The sequence below is a fragment of the Parus major genome, chromosome 9 (assembly GCF_001522545.3).
Source record: "Parus major isolate Abel chromosome 9, Parus_major1.1, whole genome shotgun sequence".
NCBI lineage: Eukaryota > Metazoa > Chordata > Aves > Passeriformes > Paridae > Parus > Parus major.
This window is the reverse complement of record NC_031778.1, coordinates 15,066,570-15,089,146: the sequence shown is the minus strand read 5'-3', so window position 1 is coordinate 15,089,146 and position 22,577 is coordinate 15,066,570. Positions and strand designations below refer to the sequence as shown.

Sequence of the window (22,577 nt, the reverse complement as noted above, 5' to 3'; positions counted from 1 at the left end):
TTTTTCCTATCTCTGTGCTTTTTCCCCAGGCCGGTGCAGCGGCTACAGAGGACTTGGTTGTATTTCATTTTTGTACATAAAGCCCTGCCTTGCCCCGCAGGCCTCGAGCTGCCGGCCCTGGAGCAGTGTGAGATCCTTTATTGCTCAGACGCTTTCAGTCTCGCTGGGCTCAGGACGGGCTTGATCTCCGGGCTGCTTTCGCCGCCGTGCTTTGCTGCAGCACTGCTTTGTGTCCAGCGCCAGAGCCGCTATGTGTGCGGCTGCCGCTGCCTCTGGCTCCGCTCTTTGAGTCACTGCCTTCTCTCCGCTCCTCCGGCCTCTGAACCCTTTCATCCTGCCCCGCTACGCACTGCAGCCGCCTTCTTTCATCTTGGCCTCTCTGCCTGTGGGAATGTCCTTTCGGAAGCTGGGCTCTGTCTCATGGCAGACAGGCTGGAGGAGCCCTGTGAGCGGACATCGCTGAGCATCCCGTGTGACAGCGGCACCTTGCCGGGCCCACACCGCCCCACGCCGCTGCTGCCAGCCCCTGGGACATCACTGCTCTCCCCTGTGCCTCTGTTCCTCCTTCTGCCTTTCATCTGTCTCCTCTGCTCAGGCCAGAGGCCGCTGTGTGTGACAAGCCTGGCGGTGCCACCAGGGGCTGGTCTCAGCCGGGAACGCTGCCGAAACACAGATAATAACCACTGTAAGCCCTGCTCGGTCCCTCGTCTGCACAAACCCCATCTGCCTGTCTCTCATGCCCACTGCTTAGAGATACGTGAGCCCTCCCAGGAAGATTTGGGCTGTGTAACCCTTCCTGCACCTTTGTGGGAACAGTAAAGTCTAAAATGTGGCTGTGTTTTACTCCCAGCATCAGGATATCTCAGTCCCATGTTGGAGGTGACGGGTAGGCTGTGTCTACATCCACCTGTGACCTGGATTGGCAGTCCAGGAGCCACCTGCTCCCTGGGGCTTGGGACAGCACTGGGGAGCTGCTAGGTGAGCTGCTAGGTGAGCTGCTAGTGCTCCAGGCTCTCTCCAGGTTCCCAGGGAGCTATTGAGCATCTGTGACTTATCCCAACAGCTTGCAGGGAGCCAGACTCAAGGAGAGCCATTCCCCATAGGAAAGGAAGGTCCTGACGACAGAGAACCACCAAAATCGTTGTCTCATGAAGCTTGTAGCCCTCAGGAATGATGCTGTACTGTCTTGGGTGGCTCCTGCAGGGACTTTATCTGTGGCCCATTCACCACCACATGGATCAAATCCCAGCAGCAGCCATGCACTGAGTGCCCCCTCACCCCTGGGTGGCTCAGGGATGTCCCCCACCTGTGCTGTAAGCAAGCATGGGGAGAGTGGATGGAGACAGGGAGTCTCTGTCCTCTTCCTCCAGCACCATGTGTCAGCCTATTGCGCTGGAAAGTGGTCTATTGATCAAGATCCATTGCCAGTTATTTCCCGGAGAAGCAAGCAGTGATTGAAGAAAGGTCTGTGCCTTTGGGACATACTTTTCCCACTGGAGCAGTGCACTTATCTCCTGTTCCACCACCAGAACAAGAGGGAAGGGCATAAGCCAGCCCAAGGCCATCGTTGCCTTATAAAAAGCAATGCTGGAGATGGTCAATGATGGGCAGCAACTGGAGGAGCTTAATCCCTGCCCATCCCGCTTTGACAATAAAATCATATGTTTTGATACTAAAAGCTTCCACCTGGAGAGTTTGATGAAAAGCACAGGGAAGTGTTGGTTCTAGGCAGGAATTTGCTTTACTATTCTGCTCCTCAGGAGCTTTCATAAGTAGGTTTCTTTGCTACCACAACAGAAAGAACACCCCTTTCATAATGAATTGCCTTCAACTACCATGAGCCAAGCTTAGGGGTTTTTTTTGTTTTTGTTTTTTTAAATGTGGGAGCATAGAAAATTAAATCTCTGTTGGATTTTTTTAAGCAATTATTTTAAGCACTGTGGATAAACAGGGAGTGTCTTACAAACACCTGTTATTTTTCCCATCGTGAGTTTGGCTGCTGCTGAACAGTCAAAAATGCTGCTCTTTATAGGATAAAGTGTGTTTATCTGGCAGAGAAGAATAGTGTTTGTTTTCACCACAGAATAATGCACTGGCTGCTGTATGAAGTGCAGCACCAACTTTTATTGTTTATTTGTTTCCTGGCTTCCTCCTGGTTGCTGACAGATTGGTGAGACTCAGTTGCTCCCATCCCAGAAGAGGCACCTCAGACATGGGCAGAGAGAACTGGGGTCGTGTCACTGACAGCTTCTCAAAGCTTCTGGGTTTGCTGTGAATTTGGAGGTTCAGCATAAGAATTGATCCATATCTAGCTCTCAGCCTTCTTCTGGAGAAATCAGAGGGTGCCAAGTCTGGGCTTCTGAACTTCTGGAGTAAAGTCCATCTCAAAGTGCATGCTTCTGAAACACACTGGAAGAGGAGGATCTGGAAACAGTTCTGGGAGATTCTCTTTACCCCTTTTCCCCATCTCCCTGTCTGGATGCTGCAGGCTGACAGTACTGTGGGGACAAGGCTGCTGCTCATACAGTAACATTCAGAGCACGAGCACAACAGCACAGGGACCTGAGGCAGAGGGATTACAGCAGCAGTTGGTTGGCTGAGCTGACCTGATTGAGCTGACACTTCCTTCTTTTCCAGTCTTAACCTTTGCTGAAGGTTGTCACCTCCCCTAGCCTGTCCTCCCTCCGGGTGGGGGGAAGCTACAGAGCAGCTGAGCAGGAGCCTCATGGCCTGAAGGAAGGGAAGGAAGAGGTCAGAGGTGGCTGGGGCTCCATAGATGAGACAAAACACAAGGGCTGACAGCAATGGATTTGCAGCATGCACTTGGTATTGCAGGTCAGGCTTGGGGTGACCTGACCAGTGACCATTCCACAGAGACAGCCGAGATCCTTTGTCCTTCTTCCCTCAGGTAGCAACCAACCACCAGCATTGTTTTTCAAGTACGTGTCTGAAGACAACGAGGCTCTCTAACAAGCTAAGACAAGCATCACATTAGCCCCTAGCAGGGATGATTTTAGCAGGGACACTTGCAAAGCTCTATTGTAGCCAGCCAGCAAATGCTCTGCCTCCTGGGTTTTGCTAGTTGATTGTATGGGAATAGGGTTTTTTTGTACATTTTCTTGCTTCTCAAGAGTTTCCAATAAATCAGGGCTATTTTTGAGGCTCAGTTAAAGACCAGAAAGAGAATGAGGGGGCACTGAGATTAATTTGCTTCTCTTGGTGCTTGTGATTTTGAGCAGCTCAGATATCCATCTGGCCAGTTTTCTCCCTTCTCTTACTGGTCTGTTACTGGTTCTGCACTGGATCTGTGCTCTGCCAGGCTGAGGTGTCCTGAGCAGGACACAGTGAAGGGACAGAGGGGAAAAATGATGCCATGTGTGAGGCAGAACAGAGGTTGACACACCAGATACACTGTTTTAGCAAAGCACTGTAAGTCAAACAAAGCTGCCTGGGCTCTGAAAAGCTGAGAAGGAAGCAAAGAAATCTCACCAGTTTTACTCCTGCTGCTGCTCTTTAAAAGTCTCTAGCTGAGAGCACGTAGGCAGCCAGCCTGCATTGCTAACTCTGAACCTCTGCATGGCAAACGGGGACACTCAGGAGCCTTCACCAACTTTTGGCTAGTGGTAGAAAGGATGTTTTCAGTGGTTAAGGTGAAAGACAGGTAGTAGAGACCAAGCTTCCATCCTGGGCGTTGTTACCAGTAAACTGTATGTGAACAAATCCCTCAGGCCAAAATTTTCATTGCCCTGCCCTTCTGAAAATCAGGCCATGAGTTGCGTAAATATGGGTGTAGATACCTAGCAGTAGGCAGCCAGTTTGGAACATTCTGGCTTTAATCCCTGTGCCTGAGTTACCTCATTTATAAAATGGGGATAATTCTTTGCTACCTCGAGGGATGCTCTGAAGCACAGCTCTATTGATGCTGGCGAAGCATGTCCCAGCTCGCTGGATAGCTATTATTCTATACTTGACAGAAATTGGATACGGCAGAGCTGAACCAGTGCTCTTGGTGTAGTTTTCTGTGTTGCCAGCGGACAGCCTTTGAGTCACAGTTCCTCCCCCCCAGCAATGAGACAGAGCAGACCAGGAACACTTTTGGCATTGCCACAGCTCCACGTTGCACCTTTAAAAAAGCCGAGTACCCCCACGGTTCTGCCCCTGCCTGTCACTGCTCCAGGGTACTCAGACTGGACATAGGACATGCATCTTCCCCCTGGGGAGGGAAATGAGTTGCCAGGACACTGGGGCGTGTGGCTTTGTAAGCTCCTTCTGTTAGGAACAAATTGTGTTTGTATCTCCTCAAGTTTATGTGGGTTGTTTTCATGTAGCATGAGCTCAGCATTTCTGCTGCAGAGACAGACGTCTGTACAAGACAATTAAAAGAGCAAATTGATTCAGAATAGCTCTGGATTTTGACACTTCTGTGGTAAAAGGATCTCTTCCTCTGCTTCACATGAACTGATGATACCAGGAAGCTTTCCCATCAATTTTCCCATATGGAAAAATATTTAATTCAGCCCATGACTTTCATGCCATTTTCATAATCAGCAGCAAGACATTCTTTCCAAGAGAACTGTGCTTCTGGAAGATACGTCACTTTATGCTAAGAAACATATATTTATATTTCAAAAACTCTAATGCCACAGGATTCTTATTTGCACGGTAATGGCAAAATCTTGCACTTAGAGTCATTTCCAGATGTAAATCATAAAATGCAGGGAACAAGATTTTTTTTTAAACTGAAAAATGCCTGCTTGGTTTTCATCCTCTGTCCTGTTGGAAACTAAAGCATAGAGGAAATGTTGGGAGAAGTGTGTTATCCTGGGATTGTCTCTCTGGACTTACCCTCAGGGTGAGGTGATTTAAGTTTGGGCGCCTATCTTTAATGACAGCTACTGCATCTTCTGAGTTTCAACCCTCGACACAATGACAAATGAACCTCCATGCCCACCTTTGCACCCAACTGGTTTCATATCAGGCAGTTTCACTGCCCACACATAGGTAAGATAAAAGAGGAGTCTTTGACTCTTTTGCAATCCTCTTACCTCCTCAGAAACCTTCCGCAATCCACATTGTCTCGAACAAAGGGTGAGCTAAAGGATGAGTGGGATACTTCATTATAACCTCTGGCTGTGCAATGAGTCACACCTGTGATTTTGAAATACAAAATAATAAATTAAGAGGGCAGTAGTGAGATTGAGCTGACAACCTGATAATAAAAATACTGGGCAACTTGTCAACTTCAGCTGAGTAACCAAAGAACGACACTTTCTGCCAAGCACAGGCAAATGAAAGGCACTCTTTGCTGCACTGTTTTCATGATGGGGCCAACAGCAATGTCTAGTGGTTCAATAAAATGTAAACACTGACTATATTTTCTGGAGCCAGTTTCTCTTTTTGTCCTCACAGAGAAGGAAGGTTGGCATCCAGGAGTCTGAAGTAAAGATTGAGAGCTGGGACTCTGCCTTGTATTTATGCCAGCAGAAAAATCTCTATGACTGTGTTTATCTAAATGTACATGACTTTATAGATAGGATTTAGAAAAGTATGATTACTATTAGCCTGATCCTCAGAGGGAAGGCATTCATAAATATTCTCTATTTATTAATCATCATATACAGTTGTTTTCCTACAGCTGTCAAACTGTCAAACTCTTCATTGACTTCACTTGCTCAGTGGTACAAGGGTGTGGGGTATGCTGCAGCTACCTGAGCCAGCTCACTGTCCACAACACTGCAAAGCCACACTGCCAGCGATTTGGGACACAGCTTCATGAGCCAGCGTTGCAGGAAAGGAAACAGCAAAATGCTATCCTCCCACCGTCATCTGGGCTCAGCAGCAATTTAACACCCCTTACATGGCGATGCCTTTTTCATAAAACAAAGAAAACCCACCAAAAACACAAAAAAACCCAAACAGAATTTGGGTAGGAATCAAGATTCTTCCCTATGGAAAGAACAAAAAAAAAAAAAAAGGAAAAGACTTGTCACCAACATGTTTTCTCCTTTGAGTGACTAGAGGAATAGGTATTTGCTACCAGGAAAGCCTCTGTTGTTCTGGGCAAAGAGCTCACACTCTTTGTGAGGGGGAGGAATGCTCTCAGTGTTTCTTTGGAGGAAGGTGGGGCTGCAGCTGTGTAACTGAGATGTTCACGTGGAGGTTTGGCATGACCTAAAATTGTCACCAGGACAAAAAACATCCCCAATCAAAACAAGAAAACTTCTCAGTGGAGTAAAATCCCAACTAAAGGCCTGTGCAGAAAGCCAATACCAGTAATAAGGTGGCACAGCTCCTACCAGAAACAAAAGATTTCTGGACTTGAGAGTACAACATAAACTTTAAACACCCCAATCCCCCCTACTAAAAAAAAAAAAATAATTTTTCTTTTCCTATTATTCCAATAAATGTGGTGTTAGAGAATGGACATTCTGGTATGAAGCAGAGCCACTGTGTCACTTGTAAGTGGACAAAATACAGGGTATTTTCTTAATGCTCTAAGCAGGATACCTTGACTTTTGAGGACTGGTCAAATAAAACAAAGCACTGAAGATTTTTCCCATCATTACAACAGCACATTTAGTTTCATGGTTGCCATCTGAGATGAATCTGTGTATACTCTAATGTCAGAAAATACAACATTTCCAGCCAATGGGACAGTAGTGATTGAACTGCCAAGGATGTACCCATTTGTACCAGCTGTGAGCTGGAGGATGGATCATGGAGTGGAGAGCTGATTCCTTCACACCTCTGACTCAAGCAGCAATGTTCCATTGCTGATTTTTTATCTTCAGTTTCAGAGCTTGTAGAATGATTTGGCTTGCCAGGGACTGGACACTGAAATGACACAAGACAGATCCAGAATGAGTCTAGTTGGCAAGTGGAGCACACTATTTTTGGCAGGAAGTATATATTTTTAAATATTGCAGTGAGATAATCAATGTGTTACAGTAGGTCAGCCCAGTCTTGAGGGATTTGGGGCCATGGGCAGTCTGTACCCCAGTGTCAATCACAACCCCATGTTCATAGTACCTCCTGCAGTAGGACTTGTCTGTGTCTATATTTTATAAAAGAACAGCTCCAGTTCAGGATGCCAAATTGCTCTTGAAGCAAGTGAATCTGGCAGCAAAGAAATAGCTCAGGCCATCTTCTTGGCCATAAAGTGGTGATGGGAAGGTGAGCAAGACAGATGGTGATTGCTATATCAGACACTTGGCACTGCTGATCCTCCACTCTTCTGTCATTTTACCAAGTGAAAACCTTAAGTGAAACCCCCACCTCCCCAAGCATGCTCATGAATTTAATCCAGTGGGACCTGGAAAAGCCAATCAGCCACATGGCCACAGCGAGCAGCCCTTCAGGAGGTGTCACGGCTACACTTGCAACCTGTCACCTCTAACTCCTCCAACAGAATGGCCACATTTTTATTTACATTCTGAGACTTGAATTCATACCCTTACCTGGCCAGTGAGACATGTCTCTTTCTCCACTGCTGCTGCTTGCCAGGGAATGCATAGATAAAGCAAGTTGCTCCCTCCTGCCACCGAGGACAGTGTGCTCGTATCAGTCAATAGCTGCTGGCAAGCCCTGGAGGCTGGACACACTTCTTGTTTCAGCAACCTGGAGTGAACATGGAAAGCACCTGGCTACAAGGGCTGTAAACAAATAGAAACTTGACTGGGAGTTGCCACATAGCACAGGAGTTTAAATGAGATACAAAGCCAGGCACCTCCTATTACTAAGGAAAATTCAAGCTGTCATTTGTCCCTGCACGGTTCTGTTTCCCAGTGCCAACACACCCCGACCAGAGACAGTTTGGCATGGAGGATTCGCTGGGCCTGACGCAATGTTCCCAGCCTGGGATCAGATTAGTCCTAACCCAGGATCTTATGCAAATCCGAGGCTGGAGGAAGCTTGAGAATGAAATAAGAGAAAATCCCCCTGATCAAGGCTGCTGATAAAAGCAGCCGCCTCCAGCCGGTGAGCAGCACCACCCACAGCCCGGCTCCTGGCGTGCCACGCTGGGCAGGGGCTCGCTGGCTAATGACAGCCCAGCACCGGGGCAGCCATCAGGCAGGAGGAGGACAGGATGCTGTCCCATCCCACGCACACAACAGCTCTGTCTGAGCAGGAGGCCATGCCAAAAACGCGGACAGAGCAGACCTGTATTCCACCGTCTGTGGGGAGTCCTTGGGCCGCTGTGCTGATCTCAGCTGGAATGAATGGCTGTGTGGAGGGGCTGACTGGAGGCACCATGCACTCTCCATCTTCCTGGGCTTGCTGCAGATCCTCTGTTCAGTGCATTATGTATCTACTTCCCAGTGTGGACAAGATTTGGGAGTTAAGAGGGTCTCCAGGGTGCCTGTGTTTCCTACCTGCTTACAGACAGTGATCACAGAGTGTTTGTCGTGGTGCACCTTTAGTTAGAAGAGATCTGCTCTAGTTATCCCAAATATTAGGAGTGGAACTTGTTCCCACAGTTTGTTTCACAGTGATAAATGACATTGAAACGGTGGCATCATCTCTCCCCTGCTCTCTATGCACAGGGTGTGCACTGCAGTGAAGTAGAAAGCGCCGCAATTGCAGAAACAACTTCTAGTAGCCACTGTGATCCCTGATAATTACTCCTTAGCCTCCCCTGCTGCCTCACACATGCTTGATGGCTGCTCAGCCAAGCCAACCGCGTGTCCTACCTGGGCAAGGCTCTTGGTATCTGGTATCAACGTGACTAAGACCGACTTGCAGGTTCCGTCACTTACCATTCCCAAGAAACTTTCTCCTGGAGGCAGTCAAGGCACAGGGCTGCCACAGCAGGTATTTTGCCCAATTAAGCAAGTGAGCAGCGCTATGTGGCTGGTTGACATTTAGAGCAGAGGAAGACAGACTGGAGGGTGATGTTGCAACCTTGTTTGTGTTGGCAGTGGATGGGGTTGCGAAAAAGCCCTAAGAGAAAGTAACAAACAAAGGGTGTGTCTTGAAAGGAGGCTGAGTTCAGAAACCTTTGCACAACGTGCAAGCAACACGTGCAAGAGCCAGGTGATTCAGAGCTGCCTTTCCTACCCTCTTGTGACCTAAATCCCCCAACAAAAGGACTTGCATGTGCAAATAGAACAAGAGCCTCCTGGCCTCTGGACCTGGTTTTCCAGGAAGAAAATCTGGCCCTATTGTACAGAATGACACACTGAGGTGCAGCACAGAGTGTTTTTGGGGTTGTGTTTAGAGACTCAGGGACTGTTTAAGACCAGACTTGGGGGTAGTGGCCCAATATTTTAGTTTTCATGTGGCTGAGTTTCTTCCAACATAAAACTCCTCTTTACATTGCCTCTTGCAATTCAACCATTATATGAATATTTCAGATTCTTTCCATTTGATTGTTTTGTTCTGGGCTTTTTTTCCCAAAATAGGAAACAGCTTTTTTAGGGGGGGAGGAGGGTTAGCACTCCATGTGTGTGATGCTTTCACAGAATCATAGAACAGTTTGGGTTGGAAGAGACCTTAAAGATCATCTAGTTTCAAACCCCTCTTCATGTGCAAGGCTGCAACTTGGCCTTGGACACTTCCAAGGATGCTTTAAGAAATATTCTTTCAGTCCAGGCCTATAGAAGAGTGCAGCAGGCAGAATCAGCCTGTACCTGTTAGTTACTGGGGTGCAGTAACTAACTAAAAGATGCTTGGCATCTTTTTTGAAGCTCCCAGAGTGAAGTGCAAGTGTTCCTTGCTCCTTTCTTTGAACACACAGTATGAATTATTGTTCCATCTGCTGTGGGAGCACTCCCATAGAACACTGCTGTGTTACTGTACAGTAAATTTTTCCAAGCACATGTTATTTCCTGGGAGGGGTTCTCATAAGATGACCATGAATTTTTTAATCCCTTTGGGGACCTGTTTAGAGGTTCCTTTATGCTTTCACCATTATAGGCAGCTTTTCACCATCTTGCATGGCCAAGAGGAGATCACACAGTGGTGCTGACTCAGTGCTGTGGAGAGGGGTTGTGTCATGAGGCACCGATGAGGCGAGATGAGGCAGTGATGTCAGAAGGGTGGAATCTGCATATCCTGTTGGAATAAACAGATAAATGCCAAGTCAAGCTCCTCCATCATCTCCTGCATTCTTAGATTTTTTCACTGTCTTATTTGTGATTCAGCCTTTGAAGCACCTGGTATTTGTCTGTATTTTTCCCACCACTGAATCATGTTCTCATTTGCACATTATCCCTTGCCTGAATTTCCCCAATCAGTGTCTAGACACAGATATCACTGCTTTGTGAGGAATACAGGTGGAAAAACATACTTTTATTCCTGAGGATCTCAGAAGCTTTTCTGAGGCAGAAAGTTTGCTCTTGACTTTGAACAACACACAGACTATCAGAAATCAGACCATGGCACGGGCAGAGATGGGAACACAGTGTGTAGGAAACACAATATTCAGGTTGGGCAGCCAACACTGTTCTCGTCTGTGTCTTAGTGTCTATAAATCAGCCAGATGTCTCTCAAGCAGAACAGCATAAATAAGGCCTCCAGAAAGCGCTCAAATCCAGTGAAAGAAGAAACTTTATGAATTGGCATGGTATGTATTGAGGTCAGTGGGGAGGAAGGCAGAAGGACATTACCATGAGAATAGTCATTTATTAAAACACTGCAGCCTAGAGAAAGAAGAGAGAGAATTGTTGATTTCAGAGGTCGTGTGCAACAACTGTCAGACAGGGGAGTTCCCTTCTCTACTGGAGTATGACCTCCATTCATACTTAGCTGCTCTGGTTTATATCTATATGTTGTAGCTCTAAAACCCTCAGAGCCGAGTTCGTCTGCAATATTTTTTACGTAAAGCATTTATTTTAACAGCTTCCCTACATGGACTGTGTGCAGTTCTTTGGGGACAAGGCCATTTTTCAAAGTTAGTGCTGCAGAGACAATAAAAAAGAGCTAAAAGAGATTAGAGTTTTGACTCTTACTATATATCAGGGAAATCAGACAGATGCACAGTAAAAAGGCTAAGCATGCTGCTTCTGTGATATATTTGCCTGAAATTGCTGGAAGACTCATATAACTTTTCCCTGTTTGCACTTGAGAAACAGATTGCTTCACTTCTTGATCCAAAGTTTGAGCAGTTCATGCTTGAAAAACTGCAAACCGAGGGGCATTGGCTGATAATCATGTAATTGTGCTGCTTTTTTGTCCTTTTTTATTTTAGCGTATGTTGACAGCACATAAATCATCGTAGCTTTCCAGATAGTTATATTGCTAGAGCTCTGCTCCCGGATTTAAAGGCAAAGTCTTACAATATGAGGACTGAACATTAGCTGGGCCATGGCCACTATCAGTGTCAGCTTAGCTGACAATAAAAGGAGGTTAATCCAAACTGCATCGACTGCAGGCCTGTGTACAGCAAAGTCACACTGCCTTTGTTCAGTACGGGCTAAGAGGGAGCACATGGGGAGTTACCACAGCTCAGCTGGTATATGGTAAGTTGCTAAGCTTGTAAGCCTCGAGTCCCTATTTTCTGATTCACATCTGACACAGGAAATGGAAGACAATAATTAATGAGTGGAAGAGGAGATATGACTTTACAATAGGGAGAGATGGTGAGATAACCTTATTACATATTTCACTGGATCTTTTACCAAACAGATGATAGACTCATTATAAAGGGTGCACAGAACAAAGAGAACATTGACATTTAAAGAGATTCTGCTCCGGAAAGCAGCCACAGAATTGGCATGATGGGTTTCCGTGACTTTTATGTTTGGCTTTCGGGTGAAGGAACAGCTTTGTGTCTATTAGACCTGCAAAGTGTTGCAATGTGGGAGTTAGACTGATTTTTTAGTCTGATGAGATTTTGGTCTTGAAGTATGCTTCTGTTTCTTCCTCCACCTCTTTTTTTTCATTCTTTTTATCTTTCTTTTTTTTCTTAGCTCCATTTTCCATGAAGACCAGCTAGCAGCAGCTCTTGCTCCACTGTTTTCTTTGTTTTTTCTCACTTGTTCACAGGGCAGGGCTGCTTTTCCCACTATGCTGTTGCAGCTTCAAAGCTGCCTTCACACAAGCTGATACCGCCCTAGTTTAACCAGTGTGAACTTTTGCATTTGGTGATCTACATCAGCTGTAGAATGTCATATCCTTGTTCATTTACAAAACTTTCTAACCAACCAGAGATGAAAAACTAGCTCTATTGATACTAAAATAAGAGGGTCTGCATGGCCTTGTGCCCTGATTTAGTTAAAACTTCTTCAAGCTGAACACTTTTAAAATAGTGCCATTGAATATGCACTCGATACGTTGGAAATATCATGCCAGGGCTGTACAAGCTATTGAGTTATATCCTCAGTGATGTTCTATAAAATCCTTTGTTTTCAAAGAGCCTGGAAAATAGGAATTAAAATGCTTGGAAGCTTGAAGTCTGTGAGTGCACTGGTGGAATTGAAGCAGTGGCAATACTAGAATAATGCATGGGGTGAGAGGAAACCACACGTAGTTCTTTGTCACCTCTTTCTCGTGAAGCACCCTTGGGAGATGCCGCAGCTCCCTGGGTGACTTTGGGAACAGTGGGTGCTGCCTGGTTGTGTTTGGGTTCACTTGGAACATGACGTGTTTAAAGCTAGCTTAAGTCTCATAAAAACCTGTAGATAACACCCAAACAAAAGGCTGCGCTGAGGCCATTCTGCACTTTCTGAAATGCTTCTCAGAATTTGGGTTCACAGGAAATTGCAGCTTTCCGGTCTGATTCAGGAAAACATGAAATGTCAGATTTTTCTGTGGAACAGAGATTTCAGCACTCATTCAGCTCAGCCAGCAGGTGAGGAGAAACTTAACAGTAGCACATGGGGTTAGTGTCCACCACAGTAATCCCTTGAGCAAAGAGCACATGAGGCTGGAAAACTCTGAAAGGAAAGTCAGAATGACCCTAACAGAAAACCTTTCCTGAAGGAAACCACATCTGTTCAAGCTGGCATGAGGACTGTTCTCAGGAGGAGCGAGATGCAAAGTTCAAGGGAACTGCCTGTGAAGACACACGGTGACGGCGCTGGGTTATATAATGTGCCTTGGTGTGAGGAAGCTCTTTGTTCTATTTACAAATCCTTGTATTACTGACAAGGAAACTTTGATGGCTGCCTTCCAAAGACAACAATGAAGAAAGAAAGAAAGGTGGGTTTTTCTTTGTCTTGGAGCTCCCATAAATCCCCTCCTGTTCTGAAATGTGACTTTTAAAATTATTTTTCTTTTCCCCATGTGTAATCCTATTGCAGGTTTTACAAGTATAATTACAAAGCAATTAAATGTGGGAGCAGTGAGGAAGACAGCACCAAGGAATACTGAGCCTATTTGTTTGAAAACTCCACAGGTGCTGGTTACAGCTTTGAAACACCAAGGTTATTGTGTCTGAAGAGTATTGTTTCATCCACAAAGAGGTCAAATACCGGAGAACATTCTTGGATATTATGTGAGATTTAAGTGAGACTTGTTCCTCAAAGACTACCTTATAAACCAATTTATCTCACACAAAAGTTTCCAAACCCTGAGAAAACTCAGGGTGAGATTGGAGCTCCAAGGGAGAGGATAGAGCAGAGGTCGTAAAATCCAGAGTAATGCAGAGTTAAGAGATAGAGAATGAATAATCACTATTTGGTATAGCAGAAGAACACTGATTCTCATTAAAAAACAATCACAATATTTTTTTTCTCTGCAGAAGAAAGCTCTTATTAAATAGACTCCTCTAAGCCAATCTCTGGCACTCTGCCTCTACTGTTCACTTTTCTGTACTCCTCAGTAAGTATTTAGGCTAAATGGTGTAGAGCTGTAATATCCTCTGGGAATAACCCTTGGTACCCATCACTAAATCCATTCTATATATTTCCTGGTGAACAGTTTGGCTGTAGACTAGATGGTGTTCTTGCTGTTCAGTGAAAAATTTATTTAGTAAGATTTTCATCATTAGCTAAGGACAAGTTCCCTTTAAGTTCCTGAGTACTTTGGGTAAAAAGGCATTTATTTGGTAAAAGCACATTATAAAGAACTACAAGGTAGGGATAGTCCTTCCAAGTCTTGTTCAAACTCCATTTCAGGCATCAGGAGTCCTTTATCTCAGCTCTCTATCTAGGAAAATATTTACCCATTATAATGACCTAATCACAGGAAGGGGCCAGGGCCCAATTTTCTCGTTTGCCTGCCTGTCTCATCGTGGGGTGAGGCTGGATGCAGGGTGTGTACCAGTCCCAGATCCCTGTGCAGAGCCTGCAGTTGGTGCTCAACACCAACAGCGTTAACCAGTGCAATGCTCTGGGTGCTGGGGACAGAGTCTGAGTGCTCTCAAACACTGCCTGGTGATATTCAACTTCTCCATCAGGGCCTTCCTTCCCTTTGGGCAGCATGGCCACCTCATCTAGGAATCTGTGGAGCAACACTGATGTGGCTAGAGCAAGGCCAAGTAGGTTGTTGTTCCTACCAATGCAAAGAATGAGTGAAAGATCTTATCTGAACAAAGTTGGAACCATTCTGCTTAGGACAAAAGCAGAGCAGGAAAGAACCCAGATGAAGTCATGGACATTCAAAGAGTTGAGCTGCTGTGTTTCCACAGGTGAAGATGCAAGCTGATCTCTCTGTAATAAGATAGGGTGGGAAAGGTTATATAATTAGGTTGCTTGTTGCTTTAAACCCTCCTTCTCCGTAATGCTAAATAAAACAAATGCTTCAAGGATATAGGTCATTATCCCTGGTCAGCTGCCCAAAGGGAGGAAACAGAGGTTGGTAAACACCTGACACATGGGTGTAGAAAGCTTTTGATTTAATAGTGGAAAAAAGTGGCATTTTTCAGTCTGTGTTAGGGAGGGGTGAGATGTTGAACCGGTAAGATGGGCCTCCAGAAGTTTTACAAATGCTGGAACATTGTGGCTGAAATGTAGACAGGATAATGCAAATACAAACTGATTTTTTTTTCCCTCTTTCCCCTGCACTAGGTGTGGGACTAAGAAACAAAAGGTGACACCAAAATGTCATCTTTCCTGATGATTTGGAGCCATTTGACTATCTCTAAAAGCTCTGAGCAGATCAGGTATTTGTATGCATATTGCTTCAGGCTCACAACCTCAGCCAGCCCTTGCTAGGAACATGACCACATTCCTGGAGCTGTGGTGTGTCAGTACCATCAAACAGATACTGGAAGTGCTCTGAGAGAGGAGACAGATCTGACATCTTAAGGATTTGCCAAGGCACCAGTGAGATCCTAAGGTTTCTCCAGCACAGCCACAAACTCAGTGCTCTCAGGTTATTACTTTGAAGGGAAGGTGGTGCTTCCAGCACACATTTACTCTCAAATTGTCCACTAGACTAGAGACAATTTGGAAGAGATCTATGAGCAATTCGGTTTAGCTCTCTGCAGACATTCCTCTCCAGCCACAAGCAGCTCATGAGCAGTTTGAGCCTGGCTCTGGTGCCAGGGATCTGTCACCTCACTGGCAGCACGGCTGGGCTGTCGCCTTGGTGATCCAAATTTTTGATGATGTGAGGAAATGAGCATTCAGAGGTGGCTGAACCCAGGGATACTGAGGTGCCCTGCATTGCCTTTGTGTCCCAAAGTGGGACAGAGCAAACGGAGCAGCCCGTGGGCAGGGATGCTCTTGGTCAAGGTCAAACATGGGTTGAAATGGGTCTATAAAAATTCTTGAGTCAGTCCATAGTTATGTGCTGTAAGGTATAGGGAGTTCTGAGGGTAACCAATGGAGATGGGGAGTCCATCACTTTCATAGCCCAGTGTGATCTCCCAGAGCCTAGGAAGGGCTGCTTTCTCCTTTTATTGATGGTGCACTAAGGCACAAAGCTCCAGAGTACTGGGGAGAAACATGTTGGACAAATGTTTCTCATTAAGAAATGTTTATTTGTCAGACATGATTCCTTTCATGTAGTGTGTGTGGGAGTGTATCCATTTTAGCTAGATACTCTAGGAAATGTTTTCTTGGAGTCAGCATGGAATTTCTGGCCGAAATGCTCCTTCATTGTGGCATGGTCATTCCTGGGCTGGCTGGGTGTCTGTAAGTCAGGTCTTGGAGCTGAGGTTGGCAAGATGGGGAATTAAAACAGGCAAAACTGATTCTCAGTCACTTCTGGCACTGGGATTTGTTTTTCACTGCATGCTTTTTGTCCTTTATTACAAGGGAGAAAGTCCTCCAAAATGTTGAGAAGTCCTGTTTTTGTCACAGTAGAGATGGGAAAGATTCCAGACTCTCCAAGATGTTGGCAAAATGGTGGAAGCTTTTCCAGCTCAGTTCAAGCTGCAACTTTCCCCAAGTCCCACATCTGTTCTGTTGCAGAGCCACATACTTAACCCTGGTTTTCTGTATAGAAAATTATGTAAATAAACCCATTTGAGTTTGAAACTATTACTGCCTAATCACCTGGTGGAGAAAGGGCAAAGCTGGTAGCCAGAAACTGGAGACCCAGCAGCCATGTCCTCTCCTTTTGACTTCATTGTCCTCTGTTTACAAGCTGGTATGTCAGATTGGTCACAGCTCTCAATTCTCAAGGCAGTTGTTTTCTGAAGCAAATATTTCTCTTTACATGATTTTCTTTGTATATATCTTTAATATAAACCAAATTCATCTCTTGCTTCTTCATTAAATCATTTAGGACCTCTGTAGGAGACAGGTAGGTGTGTTGAAGGAATTAATGGAGGACACCTCCAGAGCCAGCAAATCCAGAGCTTTGCTGTTGCATAGGGCACTGCCTGATGGCACCATGGGATTTGGGCTACCTAGTCCTCTGGAAACATCCACCTCAAGGTGCTTGTCTTTGCCATTACCAACTGCACAGCTTTTGGTTTCTTAAACTCTTCTCATCAATCCTGTTCTTTGCTCAAGTCTGCCCAAAGGCTCAGAAAGGGAAGTGGAAATGTTCAGGGGTCAAGCAGAGAAATCAAGTTTTTTTCAGATGAAAACTATCAAGGAGAGCATGTGCTACCTCTGAGCAGGGAGGCCAGAGGGTCACTGGCTTATTTTGCAGTCTTGCCAAAAAACTCCTCTTGGATCTGTTGTTCAATGCAGCTCCGACTGATTTTCATCCAGAACAGCTCTTCATATTTTAATTTTTGTTTTCTTTTTCCTTTTTGTTTTTTCATTGTGAATTATTTATCCTATGTTTCACCGAGGGAGTGTAATATTCTCATCTTCTCCCTTCCTAATATTTAAGATCTCTCTAGGTGCCTCCATAATACACCCATATTTCCTGATTGAAGGAGTTACAGACAAAATCCACAGTTGGCATTTTTAGCTTGCAGAGATAATATTTCTGTGGCTGTATATATTTCTATGTTCTGTAACTCTGTTTACTTTAGTGGAAGAGCCCTTAAGATTGACGAATAAAAAAACATATTTAAAATATGTATTTTGCAAATGTGTTAATGCCTATGTACACTATAGGTCCCTGTGGAAATAAGAAGAGGCATTCTTTTAATAAACAATGGAGTGCATCCAGTTTTTCTTCCTACTTAAGTTATTTCCAGCACATTCACTAAAATGCTACCAGATTCAATAATATTTGTCTCTTTCTTGGCTTCTTACATATATAACTTTCTTCTATGACAACAAGTCCAAGATTTTTTGGAGCCAAAGCAGGAATGATGATGTGTTTTTGTTGTTGTTGTTCTTCTAACCAGCTGTCTTTGCTCATCTTGCTGTCACTAGGAGAAGACATCTGCTTAGTATATTCGATATTTTCACTTTGATTCTCAACAGGGAGGTCAGAGCCCATGCAAAAATGTCCCCCAAAATATTTTGTACCATGAACATTTCTTTTAAGACTGGGGTACTTTGTTTATTCAGTGTAGGCTCCACAAAATATTTAACTGATTCACTTCCTGTAAAGCAAAGCACTCATGATTTCTGTGTTCAGATATGGACATGAAACATTTACTATTAGTGAGATACTGTGCAAGATACTGGGTGGTATAAAATACAAAATCTATAATTCTGCTTTAACTATTACACATCATTCTGCTGAGATACTAAAAGTTTGCCTTTTCCCCCCACTAAACTGAGATCCATAGAGTGAGGATTGTTAATGAAATTATCCACTTCTTTACCAATTCTTTGTGTTAATTTCATCAAAATTCATTAGAAAAAAGTAGTAGTGCTAGTAATGGTTTGGATGTGCCAAAATGCTTCAGGCAGTTCTTTCTTCTAGGCACTAGCAAGTCTCCTTCCTCCTTAACCAGAGATACAGTCTAGCAAAACACTTCAATCCTTAAATCCACCCTGCTCAATGGAACGCTTAAATCTAAGCTGAAATCTCTCTGGGCTCAAATTGGATTTAAGCATGTCCTTAAAATGAGGTATGCTACACAAGCACATTGCTCAACTGTACTTCTCAGCACTGGAATACAGCAGTTTTACTAAACCACCATTCCTGAGGCACCAGCAATTATGGTTTATACTGTAGATGGAGCAGAGCACGGAGCAGAGCCTAAAATGTTTGCAGGAAGGTTTATACTTTCCTGACCTACCCCAAACTCACCATGGCAAACAGTGAAATGATATGGAATCAGATTCCATGTCTATAGAATTGGACAGGACTGATGGCCAGGTAAAACTGAGCGTCTTGTGAACCACTTGCAACTCCAAGATATGTGCAGAGATGGAGGGTTTGGTGGTCATTATCTCTGATACACTCACAGAAAATTGGGGAATTTGTTTGCAACTGTATTTCTCATCAGTGAAGATTCCCTTGGGGTTTTGGCCCAGTCTCAATTGCTGTCAGAGATGTGTGACTCACTAAAGCCTGCTCAGTACCATGTCTTGCATTCCTGTCTGTGTGGAAACATACCTGCAGAGTGGGGAATGACAAAGCTCAGCCCCACTGCTGTTTCTAGATTCCTTCTAGCAGGCAGCACACACGTGTATCCCTCAACCAGAAACAAGAACCCTGTTTGGAAATTAATTCAGACTTGCAGGATAAGTCCTTTCTCTCCTGTCTGCCTAGTATTCATGCTGGTGTTTCCTCATTCCTTCCCCAGTGCCACAGGAATGCTATTGCTGTGAGCTCAGGTTTTGCATGTGCTTCCAAGAATACCCTTTGGGGGACTGAAGGGTCAAGTGTGACACTGCATGTCTTGGTGGAAACTGGCATCCTCCTGGTGGGGTGGGTGAAAAGTGCTGTGGTTTGGGGCAGAGGAGTCTCCAGCTGATCTAACACTAATTGTATCTGATCTTTGTCTGTAAATTAGGTGGCAGCTCTCCCAAAAACAAATGCTTAGTGTGTTTTCCAGCCTCTTTGGCTTTTACCCACAGAAGAATTAGTTCACCAGGTGAGCGACTTTCCTGTTGTTCTGGAATTGTTGCTAGTGAGGGAGTATGTCAGTTCCCCACAACTTCATCTGATTAAGAGCTGACTTGCAGCAGAAGTGACTTGGGTTAGAGATAAAGCAAACATGTCCATGTGTGAAGCTCTGGAATTGGTCCTCTGGACATTCTTATGAGCAAGGTAGGTGAATCCCTGTCAGGTACAGTTTAGTTTAGTTTAGTTTAGTTTAGTTTAGTTTAGTTTAGTTTAGTTTAGTTTAGGCAGTGCTGCTCCTGCTTTATGGCCTGAGAGGTGGAATTCCTTGGGCTTCCTAAGGGCTCTTTACATCCTGAGTTTTTTGTTTTATGATTTTTTGCATATGAAATCTCATGGAAAAGGAGAGACCCAAACTCTGAAAAGCAAGGTTTCACTTGCTGACTTCTGGAAACTTTGCACAGAATGGGGTCTGACAGGAGGTCATGGCATGTCACTCCCCATTCTAAACCTTGTGCTGTGGGTTTCTAAGGGCTCCTCCAGACATGGGAAGGTGAACTGACTGGTCTAAAGTCACAATACAGGGAAAGTAGGAACAGAAGCCAAGTTTCCAATCTTCTAGTCATGCACCTTAAACACTAAAAAAACTTAATTTCCTTGAATTAATACTGGCCCAGGCTGACTTCTGTATTCGTGCCTCCTGACTGGCCTATGCAATGTCAGGCATTTCAGTCTTTTGCTGTTTAATTCATTTTGCTGCTCTGGTGCAGGGTGCAGTAGATATTACCAAAGGAATGATTGTATGTTTGCCAGTATTTTTGATACTTTCCAGGCAAAGAGCAGATTTTCACAGCCAGGCTCAACACCTTGAATTTTCTACTTTCATTTCCAAAGTGTATGATATTGGTCATGATAGGAAACAGAAAAAAAACCCCAGAAAATTCATGCTGTGTTTGACAAGGCGGTGACCATTCTGGGCAGCACGTTAGAAGGGTAATGGACTGCAAATCAAACTTCTGCTGCTGTGCTGCAGAGGATTAGTCACAGTTCATCTACCAGCAAAATGGAGGTAGTAGTAGTTACTATCTCAAACTCTGGAGGCTCAAAGCTTAAAACTTTTGGGATCATTTTAAGGAGGCTGCTATGGATGGGCACAATATTCTATCTTCTGTTAACAGCACTGGAAAATTTCATAAGCTTCATGGATAAAGAAGCAATAATTGTTGGCTATGGGACCAGGAAAATATTTGACCACTGGTTTTGTCTGAAATACTAAATGGAGAACACTTGTCTCTCATCTCAGGCCAAAGGGGCTTTTTTAACATTCATAGACTTGCCCTAGGTACCAGTTTACACAAGGGCTGTTTCAGCTCTGCAAGAAAACTTGAAGAAAAAAAGAACTAGAACAGGCAACAGTTCCTGTGTGTATCTGTCATTGAGAGTTCCACCATGGTGAGGTTGACAGACATGGGTGCCAAGAAACCCCTTGGGATGACCACCTGCTCCTGGTGGGAGAAAATCCCATTGTGAGTTGTCCTGCAATGCAGGAGCGTGACCTCACAGCCCAGCACTCAGCTGGAAGGAGAGAGGTGAACTGTAGGTTCTGCAGGAGAGGACTGAACCTGGGTGTGCAGGGCCTCAGGCAAAGGCTTTGGCTGCTCAGTTGAGCTGGTGCTAGAGTCTCTTCCATCTGGAAATCAGCCGTGCCCGTGTCTTTCACAAGAGCAGGAACGACGCAGTGTTCACAGAGCACTGCTGGCTCTCTAGGTAACACCTACGGCATGGGGCCCTGGTGACTCATGCACCGTTCAGCTTTGGTTTAGGATCTCAGCGGGGTTTAAACACCAGGTAGGCGGCTGGGACAAGGATGGGGTATTTCTAGTCATAGTCCTAATGCCTAGAAAACACCTGCAGCCGTCACTGCTCATGCAGCTTTAGCTGAGTGCTTCTAAGGAGATGATCTGGCCCTGGCAGGCCTCTCTGTTCCTGGGGGAAATTTAACACCCCTGGTACACAGAGCTAGCACAGGACACCAAATCAGCCCTAGATGAGAGGTTCACACTGCAGGCTAAATGTAGGAAATGCCCTGCTTTCCCTTCTGAGGGCTCTGCCAGGCGGGGGTGAAATCTCTAGGGGTCTCTGATTGGGAAGTACAGTGGTTTTGGCAGGCAAGGAAGGTGGAGCGAGGCTGAATCACAATTCTCTGCTACAGCTTAAATCTTTTAGGCACTTACTGTCCTTTTTTTTGTGTCCAAGTGAGCAATCTTGCCCTCCTGGGGCTGTCAAGGACTGACTGTGGACATTAAAGCTGGTAATGGGATAAGATGCAAACATCTTCTGAAAGCACACACCAGAGTCCTTTATTTTAAAAATGAAATACATTTGAAGTGCCTACAAACTCACCCAGAAATCTCTTTCCAAATGAATAAGGCTTGGAAATGCTCCCCTCCGCAGCCTGAACACAATGTAACCCTTCTGTCTTCCAGTTCTCTTCAGGGCAGGTGCAGATACCGAACAGCTACTTAAAGGGTAACATTCAATTATAAAAACAATCACACTCAAAATCCCAATTTATTTTAACTGCAGTCGTTAGAAATAGCCACAAAACAATCAAACAGAAAGCAATCAAAAATAGTTTCCCTTCCCCCTCTCCTTAGTATTTGCGACAAGTCTTGTTTTGAATTTGTGAACAAGCACCTCTTTTGGAGCTCCCTCCACCTTTCACCTCCTCTCACCTTGCTCTTTGCCCCAGCTGGGGAGCAACAGATGAAAAGCTGGTTGGAGAAGCACCCAGAGACTCAAAAGGAGCCCTGAACAAAAGTTCCCTGTGAAAAGTTGGATCCTGCAAGGCACAGGGTGCATTTCTGGGCCTTAGGCTGCCCTGGCTGCGGGATGCAGAGCAGGAAGGTGATGCTCACAGGGTCGGGGCCGCCTCCAGCCCCGTTCCCTCCCGCCCAGGTACCGGAGCCGCTGCCGCCCGCCCCCCCCAGCCGCGGCTGAGCGCAGCCCCCTCCCGCCGTGCGGCCGTCCCGGCCCCGGCCCCAGCCCTTACATGGACAAATCTGCCTGCAGGGAAAGGCAGGAATTTGGGCCCTTGACGTCAGCCGCGGGCAGAGCTCGACAGCCCGGCAGAGCGGGAGGCAGCGGCCGCCGCTTTCGCTTTTTGTTTCGGGGCCGTCCCGCCGAGCTCGGGGCCGCCGGCCGCCCCTCCCTGCGCCCCCGGGGAGGTAAGGGCCGGGAGGGGCGCGGCCGGAGGGATGCGGGAGCGGCGCGGCCGAGGGGATGCGGAGCGGCTGAGGGACCGGAGGGAAGGAGGGATGGAA

At 45.5% G+C, this 22,577-nt stretch overlaps 1 protein-coding gene and 1 long non-coding RNA gene across 10 annotated transcripts; one reads left to right on the top strand and one right to left on the bottom strand.

Moving 5' to 3' along the window:
- Positions 1-2,085: 2,085 nt before the first annotated feature.
- Positions 2,086-22,379, bottom strand: LOC107208833. 8 transcript variants are annotated; one of them, XR_004498795.1, is made up of 7 exons: positions 22,307-22,379; positions 21,658-21,772; positions 8,757-10,053; positions 7,458-7,617; positions 6,684-6,834; positions 5,046-5,148; positions 2,086-3,617 (listed from the first exon to the last, which is right to left on the bottom strand). XR_004498795.1 is itself a non-coding variant. In XM_033516859.1 (5 exons), the coding sequence occupies exons 1-5, from the start codon at positions 8,262-8,264 to the stop codon at positions 3,524-3,526; spliced, it is 612 nt and encodes a 203-aa protein (XP_033372750.1). In that variant the 5' UTR covers positions 8,265-8,731; the 3' UTR covers positions 2,086-3,523. The 8 variants fall into 8 exon arrangements, 4 of the variants coding, with proteins under 4 accessions (XP_033372750.1, XP_033372752.1, XP_033372751.1 ...); XR_004498793.1 differs by lacking the exon at positions 22,307-22,379 and having other exon boundaries at positions 6,508-6,834; positions 21,658-22,281; XR_004498792.1 differs by lacking the exon at positions 22,307-22,379 and having other exon boundaries at positions 21,658-22,281.
- On the top strand, positions 12,780-16,367 carry LOC107208835. 2 transcript variants are annotated; one of them, XR_001523322.3, is made up of 3 exons: positions 12,780-13,140; positions 13,242-15,043; positions 16,143-16,367. It is a non-coding gene; the product is annotated as an uncharacterized LOC107208835 (long non-coding RNA). The 2 variants fall into 2 exon arrangements; XR_004498796.1 differs by having other exon boundaries at positions 12,780-15,043.
- Positions 22,380-22,577: the final 198 nt, after the last annotated feature.

Coding starts and splice junctions, on each gene's coding strand:
- LOC107208833 (XM_033516858.1), bottom strand. CDS start 8,264: ATGGAGAGTGCATGGTGCCTCCAGTCAGCCCCTCCACACAGCCATTCA. Junction 5,149..6,683: donor CTCACAGCTGGTACAAATGG/GTACATCCTTGG, acceptor TCAAAATCACAG/GTGTGACTCATTGCACAGCC. Junction 2,270..5,045: donor TGCGGAAGGTTTCTGAGGAG/GTAAGAGGATTG, acceptor CCAAATTCACAG/CAAACCCAGAAGCTTTGAGA.